The following is a 12,246-nucleotide window of genomic DNA, read 5'->3' as shown; positions in this document are numbered from 1 at the left end:
AGGCCCTCGTAACTTTGTTACCTCCGCTCGCTCCTTTGTGCACAATAAGGCAGCACGGTGTCTAAGTGAACCAAGGCCCTAATTCAGGTTGGCTCGTAAAGAACCGAATATGCAGCAAGGTCTCCTGGGCGTTCCTACAAAAACGTTGGGTGTGCCCAACGTGTGAATGCAGGCAAGCCGAAGCCTGCTCGGGGCAGTCAGCTGACGTCACAGGATGTCAGGCACCCGCCCCATCTGCGTCCAGGCGCTCGCAAATAAGTCAGTCTATGCTGACTTTTTTTATTTGCAAACCGATGGCACCATCATTCCATGATAGCTGACCATCGAATGATTGGTCACCCACACACTCGCATGCAAATGGTTGTGTGAGCATACACATCCATACGCAAGCAAACGCAGCAGTACATTTTGGGAAGGGGGGGGGGCCTTCGCAAGCCTAGTGGGTGGTGTTTACCCACTCGCTAAGCAAGGAACTGATGCTGCTAAGCGAGCTAACATGAATCAGGCCCCAAATGTCGGAATCCTGTAGAGAAGCCTAATGCTGCTTGTCCAAAATAAATAATCCCTACTTACAGATCGGCTCCAGGATTGCGTTTCCTTAAGTATTTCCTTCTAACCAACCCTTGTTTTTGTTTTTAATAGTTCGCAAAGGGGCAGTGATGTTGGAAGAAGGCTGTATCATAGATTCCTTACTGGCGGATATAAAGAAAGGATTCAAGCTACGTAAGACTGCGAAAACCAAAGCAGAAGCCGATGGGGCTCAAAAGAACTCAACAAGTGATTTAAATGGTAAAGTGTCTTCCGATCAGGCTTGGCGGCCATCTTGGCCATGAAGAGACTAGCGGCTGTACCCAAACGTTTTCCGAACTGTATGCTTTCAGAGTTGCATGGGTGTTTTGTTACTAATTATTATGTCCATTTTGCTTTAAAGAAGTGGCTTTGCCAAAAACGTTTGCTGTACTGTGCTCTATAACTTGCATGCGCCTAAATTAAAGTTTTCCGTTCTGCTGTCTTTTATATTCTAACATGGTAGACAATGCAATGTGCACTTGATGCATGAATTTAACTCTGCTTGCCATTGGAGGTTTTTCTTTTGTTTTTTGTTTCTTATTGACAAAGATAATGATCATATAAACAAAACACATTTTCAGAATTAATTTTTTTTTTTCGTTGCAAGATTGCAACAACCCAACTGAGCTTTGCTTCCATTGAAGTCCTATCCAATCTAGAATACCATATACATCGATATACTGTACAGGGGGGGTAAAATATCTGTTTATACGAATTTTGAGACATCTTGTGTAAGATCAATATATTAATTATGAAGGAAATACGGTAGGTGGAAAGAAGTAAAAAAAAAAAAAAAAAAAAATTCTTTGTACTAGTTAATTCCAAACCGAAAAACGAACAGAAAAAATATTACGTATAAGTACATAGCATAGCAAATTAGAGTATTATTTTTGTAGTGCTTAAGTATTAACCCTTTTACAGTAGCCATCATAAATGCATTAATGATGGCGCTTGTAATTTAAATTTGCTCCATTATCGGAAAACAACATTGGGAAGCTGCATTATTTATAGAATAGATATTTTTGTCAATTATAGTTTAATTTATTGGAACCAGAGTAGATCTACAATGACATCTAAGGAATAAAATTTTTTTTTTTTGTTATTTGGCCAATCCTGATTTATTTTTATTTGCTGTAACAAGATTTAATGCAAATATTTGGTATTGATGAGATGCTTGGTATTATAATTTTTATTTAACGCAAAAAACTTTCTGCTTCTAAACTCTATTGCCTTAATTCCTGCATGCCTGACGCAAATTAGCCGCTTGTCCACTGGAACACCACTTTTAAGTTTATTCTGTGACTGTGTTGCTTTTGATGCACTAAAAGTATTGTCTGGTGTCCTCCTTATAAAGGCAAACGTGAGCGATTGAAGGATGAAGACTCAAAACCGTTGGTTAATTTAAATGACGCATCCACCTCTAATGCTGATGGTAGCGCCAAGTCCTCTCTCACTGTTGATTGCACTAAAGACAAAAATGACCTGCCTCAAAGTAAACCAGCAGATAATGTAGGTTCATCCATACCTTCAGGTCACGCTGACCAAGCTGCAAAAAGAAGTGTTGGAAATATAGATGAAAACCAGATTCCTGGTGGTTCTTCAACCCCAGAGAATGTAAGTCTTTCTCAAGACTTCACACTTACTGATGCTCTGGTCCCCCAGAATCGCACCTGTGAATCGGATCAATCTCCGCTAGTTGAAGTAGATGCCAAACATAAAACTGTTTTGAAAAACAAAAATACTCAGGATGAAGACAAAAATAGATCTGTTACAGGGCTTCCATGCAGTCCGAACAGAGAACCGGCTGACTCTACAGGGAATCTAGCACAAGAAAGATTACTGGTTGATTTCTCTTCACCAGATTTGGACAATGGACTAGCAGAGGTATCTTCTAATGAAAAATCATTGGTGATTGATGTTTTAGCTCAGGATAAAATACAGAATCAAACTTCCTTAGCAGTTCAGACTCTTTCTGAATCCCTGTTAGTGCAACAGAACGGAAGCACTGGTGTTTCCCCACCAATCCAGGACAATGGGAGTAGTGGCGTTTCCCCAAAAGTCCAAGACAATGGGAGCACTGACCTCTACTTACCAGTCCAGGACAATGGGAGACCTGATATTCCCCCTGCAGTACGGGACAATGAGAGCACAGCCGTTTCCCCACCAATCCAGGACAATGGGAGCAGTGGTGTTTCCACAAAAATCCAAGACAATGGGAGTACTGACATTTACTCACCAGTCCAGGACAATAAGAGCACTGACGTTTCCCCACAATCCCAGGACAATGGAAGCCATGACTCTTCCCCACCAGTCCAGGACAATGGGATACACATTTCCCCACCAGTTCAAGATAATGAGTGCACAGTATCACCTTCAGCTCAAAACAAGGAGTTGGTGGAAATTCCTAAGCCTTCTGGGACCACTGGATCACCTGAAGCTACCCCAGACACCAAGACAAATGCGTTAGCTGACGATTCCCTACATAAATCCTCAGAGAGCAACACCCATTTACACACTTCTGAAAATGTAAAGGTCAAACGAGGGTCATCAAAAAGCAAAAAGAAAAGAAACTCCAAAAGTGTTGAAGGTAATAATCTACATTTTTTTTCCACATATTTACATTTTATTTATATTTGTGGCTCCTCTATACCACCACACTTAACCTATGCCAATAAACCATAATTCTGTATTCTGCTAAGGTTTAATACCAGAAGCACACTAAAATAATTGGATTTAAAAAATATATATTTTGACATTGAATTAGTGAGTCTCTACAGATAAAGTTTTTGTAAAATGCATAAAATTTACTGCAAGACTTTATAACATGTGCAGCATTAACGCTATGTTTTTCTTGGCCTATCCTTCATGCTCAGCTGGTTTCATCGGGTAATTCAGACCCCGAGGGTAAAAAAAATAAAAGCTGTAAATATTCTACAGTCTAAAATAATACAATTTAAATACTTCAAGTTATCCAAGTCCTCAGATTTGCTTAGGCGTTCCCATGACTTTGCTTTTCTATGACATAAACACTACTCCTCGCCTCTATGGAGGAATGCAAGTATTGTGAATGCCGTAGGCCACTAGGTGGCTCCCATCATTCGAGTGTACACAGCCGCCAGTGCTGAGACGAGCTCAGGGAGGACAGATACCTCCGGTGGAGCAGAAGGGCAGACTTGTAACAAGTTATGCATAATTTAATACTTACAGAGGTTCTAAATCACCAATGTAAGTAGAATACTAATTCCTAGAAATACAATTCCCCATGAGTTGAAGTATGGTGCCTGCATTGTTTCTGACCCATCCAGTTAGCTTAGACTGACTCAAGCAGTCGATGTTTGTCGTCTTTGCTTATAAGGTACAAATGAGGTGCGGTTACTTCTGGTGGACGTTTCTGGGTGGCATTTTCACTTGCTACAATTAACCGCACAGTCGCTTACAAAATCGCAATGGCATTAGCGTACAACTCCTGAATCAGGCCCATAACTAATTATGCAATATATTAAAATAGTTTTCTGGAAGATTTATATTTTTTTCACCTTGGTGTGTAAGCGGCAACCATTGGAATTCACATCTTCCATTATTTCAAATTCTGGCACATGCAAAAAAGTCTATAGTACGTCCATCTTAGATGGTTTTCCTAGAACATTAATTAATTGTGCATATAGCAACATTACATTTTCTCTCTCACAAAACAGACATTGGAGTTGACTCTGGCTCTCATAAAACAAAGAGTTGTGTGGTACAGTGAGGTATGTAATATATAAGGATTTGTGTCCACTAACATCACCAATGTCTACAAAACTCACTGCTTCAACTAGTAAAAAGGGATTACTAGACTAATATTGTCAACTGTTCAACTACATCTATTGTATGTACATTAACTTCAACTAAATGATGTCTTCCGAATCAATTGGTGTTAATCTGTCTTCAAATTAAATGATTAAGACTTGAACTACTAATGGGTGTGGTGGATTTAACGTGTATGACACCTGTTTCTGGTAGCACCTGGCTTTAATATTGACCAGCAGAAGTAGCGCCCATTGAATGGGTTGCACCAATGTTCATGAGAAGATAGCCTATCAATTTGCTAATTATGAATGACATCACTGAAAGTGATGTCACTAGTCCCAAGTGAATTTATCGACTTGTAAATATTGTCTCAGATGACAATTTGGCTGCCAATGATTTATACAGGTAAAAAAAAAATTTGAACCTTGTATGTGGGGCTAGTTTATTTTAGTATTTTTTTTTTTTTTTTTGGATCACTGATTGTGAAAATTAATTACAGTAGCGATATGTTGTTAAATTAATAATGGAGGATTGAGCTGTTATACCTATGGATGCTGCTGAGGCCGTGCGGAAGAACCATATCTTGAATTAAATCAAGAATACGGCTATTGCTTGCATTTTTTATTTTGTTGACACAATTCTAATTTTAGTATTGAATGATCTCTGAAAATTAGATATTTTTTTTTTACAAAAAAAATCTTGCGCTAACAGCACGTTAATATCCGCTCACCACAATGGTTAGTTCCATTACTCTTGCTGTAATCAAACCTGTTAACTAATGATCTCATTTAAATAATTATGTTTCCCTTTTACTTATTTTTCTCAAGATGATTGTCAAAACACAATCCTCTTACAATATAATTCAGGTGATTGGTATCTGTGATTATTGACTCTGAATAGTACCTGTGGTTGTTTTTGTGTGGTTTTTAATTTTCTCAAGTCTACATGTACAGTATATAACTTATATTTGCACTAAGCATATACTTCCCTTGTCTCAAAGAATCTCTGGGAGATGAGTAGGAGGGTAGGTGGAAGTGACCTATGGCGCACTGAGTATAAATGAGTATAAGTAGGTCTTCCAATGAGGTGGAAAAATAGGTTGATCCAAAGATTAATTTATTAAGACATAGGTTGGAATGAAACAAATACAATGCACATCAAAAAACCTTCCTCACCCAGTTATGAAGGTGGAGCCAAAGATGGTGTTTAACAGAGTGCTCCAATGGGTACACCCTGTAGGCTCCACTGACTTAAGACTGGGCAAAAGCCGGACACAAATTATAACATCAAAACATCAAAGGGTAAATGCAATATTAAAAATCCTTCTCACCCAATACTCATTTATACTCAGTGCGCCATAGGTCACTTCCACCTACCCTCCTACTCAAGTCCTTTTGGTGCCTTTTGGGAAGACACCAGGAAGTTTTTTGACATAGGCAGCAAGAGGGTGCGCAGGAAACACAGGATCACTACTCTTTGCAAATCTCTGGGAGATGCCTCTAAGGAACGGTGTAGGTCAGGGGCTTTATGATTTCATTCATGCTTTATCATGTCCTGTCCACAGTTTTTTACTTCCTCCCTCTAGGAGGAGGTAATCGTTAGGTCGGCAAGTACAGTTCCATTTACACAGTGTTTCCCAAACCCTGTCATGTACCCTTAATAGTTCACATTTTCCAGGTCACCGGGAAGGTGCACAGATGCACTCATTATTCACTAACCCCTTTTTAAAGATCCACAGGTGGAGCTAATTATTTCAGTTGTGAATCTGCGGGGAGACCTGGCAAAATGTGCACTGTTGGGTAGATTTGAGGACCGAGTTTGGTAACCACTGCCTTAAAGGATCACGTCTGCTTCCTAGGCATGTGACCTTCTATACAAGTGACCTCCTGATTGTACACTGGTCCCAGAATAATGGTCCCTTGGAACTCTTTCCCTTACTTAGGTAGGCATTCTGTTGATCGGATATAATAGGACTTGAGTTTTAAATTTTGGCTGTCTTTGGCCGGGATTCGTGGCTGCGGAATCAGCTATTTGAAAAGAGTAATCTGCATTCGCAGAAACGGATGTGAACTCAGGATTTAGCAGAGGTTTCCCTGGAAAAACTTTGCTAGTTGCAACCCCTATGTGCAGTCCCAAAGGGAGGAAACACCTACATGGCAGTCCCTTAGATCCAGTGGGTTATTACATACAACTATAATTTCACTAATGCTGTATTACAGACCCAGCAGAACATGGAAATATTCAACTTTAAATGGCTGTGTGTACGTGGGGGTGGGGGGGGGGGTGGTTGGCTGGAAAAAGAGATATCCTAGCTACTGAAATCCTTAAAAACTGGACTTAGTGTGCACCTGACCTAGGTGGTACTACACATTTTCGAGAAAAGAATTGCTCTGCAAATGTTCTGTTGAATGAACTGATAAATAGTAAGATTGTACAATAGACACTGATTAATGACATAAAAATGAACAGAGCTCAATGGGAAAATCTTACAGATCACTGGGAGTTCACAGGTCCTCTTGTATCTGTAACCGATGGCCAGCCATCTCCACCATGTTTTTTTTTTTTTTTCAAACGTTGCATCAGATCAGGAAGTGCCTGTTTTATACAATCCAGGTTGAATCGGACATTGATGTTGACCAGGTCAATCTGTTTTAAAAATTCTTTCTTTTCCTTTCACTGTAGGTTTCAGGACACGGAAGATGTACAAACCATGACCTCCTTGGGAACTTCTATCTTATTTTCCTCTTAGCCTGATTCAGCTATGGTTGAATACATATGGTTTCATAGTTTTCCAGTTTTCTTTCTTCTCCTTATCATTTTTTATTTTTTTAAATGGCATATATACAGTATGTAATTGTAAACTCTACATTCCAGTTCTGAACAGCCCCTTCCTGAATCAGCCCCCCAGCTGCCTGAATCGAAGCTGGCTCTCTGGTTCAGGCAATGGATGAGGTCAGAGGAGCGGTTCCTGTTTTCTGTAGCTCAGCACTGGGCCGGTTGGAGATGGAAACACATAAATATACTCTGCACTCTAGTTTAAAGCACTTAGTAACTTTTTCAAAGCCAATTAAATGGCGAACTAATGTAAGCAAATTGACCTGTATAGAAGGTATCTTAAACCTAGCCAGTGGTGTTAATACTTTGTAACATACACTGGGCAGATGTATTTAGCCTGAACAAGAGATACATGCAGGGGTGATAAGGAGAGATAAACGTCCAGCCAATCAGCTCCTTACTGACTTTTTTCAAACACAGCCTGTAACATGGCAGCTAGCAGGTGATTGGCTGGACGTTTATCTCTCTTTATCACCCTGGCATTTATCTTAATACATCTGTATCCTTGTCCCTTCCCAAAGTGAGTCGCCTTTATTTTTCGTCTTGTATTTAAATCACAATTGCATCACATTAAGGTCATTTGCATTAACTGGTGATGGACTTGGATTCATTTACCGAATCAGTGACATCGTTGTCATCATTATCATGATATCAGTTTTAATAATTGCTATAACATTACAATAAAAAAACATAAGATGTATTAACTAGATGGTATCTCACTGCGCACTGAATTTTAAAGGTGAGTTACCTAATATTCCTGCTTAGGAAAACAGCTGGAACAAGTGAGTTTACACAGGAGTACATGAGAAGATGTGATCACAAAAAGATTAATTAAAAAACAAATAAACTGTCCTAATCTTTGCAGGACAGTCCCGTTTTTTGTTTTTTTGGGACATTTCCACTATACCACCTTGGGGCCACAGTGTACCATGTAGGGGGCAGGTTTGGACTGTCACTTACTACTAGTGGTAGACAGACGTTGTGTCTCACAGGAGACAGTGGAGCTGGGGCATCCCCCCCCCCCCCCCCAAATGTTGATACATTACGTGTGGTTTTGAAATGGCAGCATTCGAGTAAAGCCATGCCCACTTTACGTAAGTGTGCCGCAGGAGTCCCTATTTGGCCCTACACAATATTGCCAGGTATGCTCAAGATATCCTAACTAGTTTTGAGTTGCAACATTGCCGTGAGAGAGCCTTAAAATATACGCTTATACTTCTTTCTTTGGGTGCAATATTTAACTAAACTAAAATGAATTGACTTGGCTGTATTTGCATTTATTTATGCAAAAAAATGGTATGATTGATGCTGGTATTTTTAGTGGATATTTTGAGAATCGCTCACAGCAACGATGGCACTGAGGGTTAATGCACAATGACTTTTGACTAACTCATCTCTAAGAGCCGCCATCTTTATGGCTGTTTTTTCTTTTATACCCACATGATCTGTAAAAGTGTTCAATTCTATTTATTTCATTTGTTCTGTGAGCGCACAGTGATGACATTTGATTATTTCAAGCTACATTTAATCGCTCACTAATCTATTGCACTAGCGGAAGTGTTCCTCTTTACCTCTGGATGGGTCATGACTGCTCTCTGTATTCTAGTTCTTGCAGTCATGGTCCTTCCAGGAAAAAAAGCAGAAGTGATCCCAACATGAGTATCTTGCATTCACTGCGAAGATAGAACACTGACTTATACCCCTTTTTACACCGCCAAAAAATCCGGGTCAGTGGCAGGTCAGACCCAGATCATCGGCGGTGTAAATGTGACACGCAGTGTCCCTTTACACGGGACTTCTACCCAGGTCCTGACCTGGGTAGAACACGGCCAGGACCTGGGTAGAGGGCGGTGTAAATGGGTACGCCAGGTCATCTGATCCGGCTCCCATTTACATCAATGGGGGATGTTTAACCTGCGGACCGGGGGGGCACAGACAGACAGACAAACTGCACTGCTGTCTGCTATACTCTGCAGACAGCAGCATCGGCAGCGTAGGAGGTGAATGGATGCCTGTGTGCACGGGGACTGGGGGCAGCCCAGCAGATTACCTTAGTGCTGGGCTTGCCCCCAGCGCAGCGGTCTGGGTCCTGGCAGCGGCGATCGGCGCTTGGAGATGATGTCCAAGCGGCGGCAGCTCAGGAACTGCCTGGTCCGGGAGGGGGGCACCGGTGTGAAAGCAACAAAACGCCGGGTCGCACTTGGCTTGATCCTGGGTCCAAAAAGCCGGGTGCGACCTGGCGTTTTGGTGTATAAGGGATATTATTAAATACTCCATGCATACACCGCTTTGTATCTATACCCATTGTGACAATTGAGTTATTGTCACCATGGCGTTTTCTCATCCAGTGTTTTGTACAGCCAGAGGTGTTTTCATCATGGTTAGGGGGCAACTCCAATTGAATGCTGCAATCCTTCCACTAACATGGGACTGGCTGTGACGAATGATTGTCAAACTATGGGCCTAATTCAGGCCTGTTCACAGCCTAATGAACAGGTAAACGCTGCCCGACCAAAGGCCCCCCCCCCATCCCCAATCCCCTCTCTAACATGCAAGGGAATGTGCACGCTAATGCATCCCCTGGCATGTTTCATCCGTGTGGCTGTGTGGGTGAAATATCATTTGACCCATCGAACAATTTTTCACCCGTTTGTTAGTAAAAGTCAGTCTAGAGTGACTTTTTTGTTATGGCCGCAGATCGCCGAATCAGGGCTGGGCGTAGACGTCATAGGATACCAGCCACCGGCCCCAAGTAGACTTAGACATGCCTGCATCTGTAGGGGTACTCCCAGCATTTTGAGTGTTCTTCCTTCCCGGCCCTCCTGGAGTGTGCAAACCCCGACTGTTATGAACAGATCTGAATGAGCCCCTATATGCGTCTGACAGATCCATGCAAATAAGCAGCAAGATCTGGAGAGCAGATGGAATAAGCAGGACTTCAATTATAGCTCCATTCATTCTCTTGATCGTGCAGCTTTTCTTTTACTCCGCCGTGTAGAACATGCGTTGCTGGTGGCCACAACAAAGGGATCCAAAAGGCTGGAAAGTCTATAGAGATGGCCATTGAACATTGATGAATTTAAATCATCGATGGTCTATAACCAATGGTAACTACTTTTACCCTCGACGGAGGAGAGACACATGGTTTCCCACCATCAAAGATACAGAGCTATTGATGATTTTTATTATTTCTCACGAGTGTTGGGACACTGAGCATAGCACCGCCCCCAGACCATGATTGGCCTGCGATTTACTAAACTTTAAAGTAGGGATGACTATCGGTGGGTGAACTCATCAATGGTTCCTTTTACAAATGGTTTTGAACCATCATGGTTATCCATCAATGCGTAATCAGCCGATGGCCATCGCTATTTCTGAGACCCAAATGGTTGTGGATAAGTGACGGTGGATGGTCTCTGGACAGGGCTCGATTTTGGGCGGGGGAAGTAACTGCACAGAATAACCGCTTCCTATTGGTCCACACAGTCACCGCCCCCTAAGTGGCACACTGTAACCTAGCAATCCTCTTGCTGGCCATGCCAATGGATTCATGTATTGGTTATTTAGTATTACTGTAGTAAAGAGAGATAAAGATTGCTGCACTGATATTTATGTACAGAACCGTAAAATGGTCATAGATTACAGTGACAATTATACTCATTATCTTACAGCTATTTAGAAGTATCTGATATTAATCAAAGATTTTCTATCGTTTTTTTTTTCTTTTAAAGGTGACCTACAGTAAGGTGATACCTAATCTTATAGTATTATTATAGTATAGGTGTTCGGAAGTCTTCAACACAAAGACAATCCTAAGAGCTGTAGTTCAGCGTGGCAGTGTCCTTTCCCTATAATATGCCATATCTGAGATACACAGCCCAGGCGCCCCCTAGTGGTTATAGTCCCCAAGCAGAGGAACCTGGATTACTTTGAAGGATGAGTTGAAGAGGAGAGAGCAAGTGAAACCAAACAGAAGGGGAGATGTACTAAGAGAGGAGAAAGTACCTTCCAAACTACTCCTGAAAATTTTTTTGTAAGCACAGCCTGTAACATGGCAGTTAGGAGCTGATAGGCTGGTTCTATACCTCTGTCTACTCTATCGCAGTCCTCTCTTAAGGTGGGCATACACTGCTGCAAGATGTCGCAGCAGTGTATGGCCGTCCGATCCCCCATGACCGTGACCTTCCCGGGCAGCAGGATAGCAAGCGGTTCTTTGACAAGTGTTGTATTGCATGTGACCCCATTCCCCGCCACCGGAAGGGGGTCGGAGGTCGGACACGCAAGCAGGTCTGGGATACTGTACCTAGGTCGAAACTATAAAGGTTGACCACTAAAGGTCAACAGGGCTGAAGTGGACACATTAAATCGGTCGGCATGGCTAAGTTCAGCTTGACTTTTTCACCTTTTTTCCCCAAAGTAGGAGGGGTTTCATACCCTACCATCCGCTAGGGTGCGGAGTGCAGCGAGCAATGTGAAGGGACGTGGTACACTAATACTGATACGGGATCCATGTAGACTGACGGCAAAATTTGGGACAAAAAATGTGAAAAACTCTCCGGCCCGGCCCTTCAGAATCTAGTGAAATTGGTCCAAATAGCATAAGTGTATAGGGGCCTTTACGAACATAGAAGAAGTTGCACAGATACACTATAACCATAGCATTATGTACTAATAAACTTTGGTCACCCAACTTGGAGAACCGATCATTTTTAAGGTTAGCTACATTCCGCTTAGCCAAGTTTATTAGATTCTGTACCGTTAGAATATATATTGAATTGTTTTGCATTAAACATGTAGTATATTGCTTGTTCTGTATATATGAATCTTTTGGAATAGAAAATGTTGATTCCTATCAATTTTTTTCAAAGTGCAATTTGCCAACTTAATAAATTATTTTATTTGCATAAACATGTGTCCATTTTCTTTTAATAGCCCTGCGTGTAATTATTATACAGTTAGTAAGAAAATGCTGAGAGTTTAGGTTCGTGATGTAATCTGTATAGATATTTGATGTACAGTGTCACCTATTGGTCTGTTCTGATGCACTTACCA

The 12,246-nt window shown here is 41.4% G+C and overlaps 1 protein-coding gene across 7 annotated transcripts in view; it reads left to right on the top strand.

The window, feature by feature from the left end:
* Positions 1–12,102, top strand: part of INF2 (inverted formin 2) — a 93,155-nt gene extending 81,053 nt beyond the window's left edge. For 5 of the 7 annotated variants that reach the window (XM_083167804.1, XM_083167806.1, XM_083167810.1 and 2 more), the window contains 4 exons: positions 643–789; positions 1,925–3,157; positions 4,266–4,319; positions 7,042–12,102. In XM_083167804.1, the coding sequence (XP_083023930.1) occupies positions 643–789; positions 1,925–3,157; positions 4,266–4,318 (1,433 nt within the window). In that variant the 3' untranslated portion in view covers position 4,319; positions 7,042–12,102. The remainder of the gene's footprint in view (positions 1–642; positions 790–1,924; positions 3,158–4,265; positions 4,320–7,041) is intronic. The other 2 variants (XM_083167807.1, XM_083167805.1) reach the window with 2 other exon arrangements.
* The last annotated feature ends 144 nt before the right edge of the window (positions 12,103–12,246 follow it).

Source organism: Crinia signifera, chromosome 12 (genome assembly GCF_055691185.1).
Source record: "Crinia signifera chromosome 12, ASM5569118v1, whole genome shotgun sequence".
NCBI classification, from domain to species: domain Eukaryota; kingdom Metazoa; phylum Chordata; class Amphibia; order Anura; family Myobatrachidae; genus Crinia; species Crinia signifera.
This window is presented reverse-complemented; position numbering and strand designations above follow the sequence as displayed.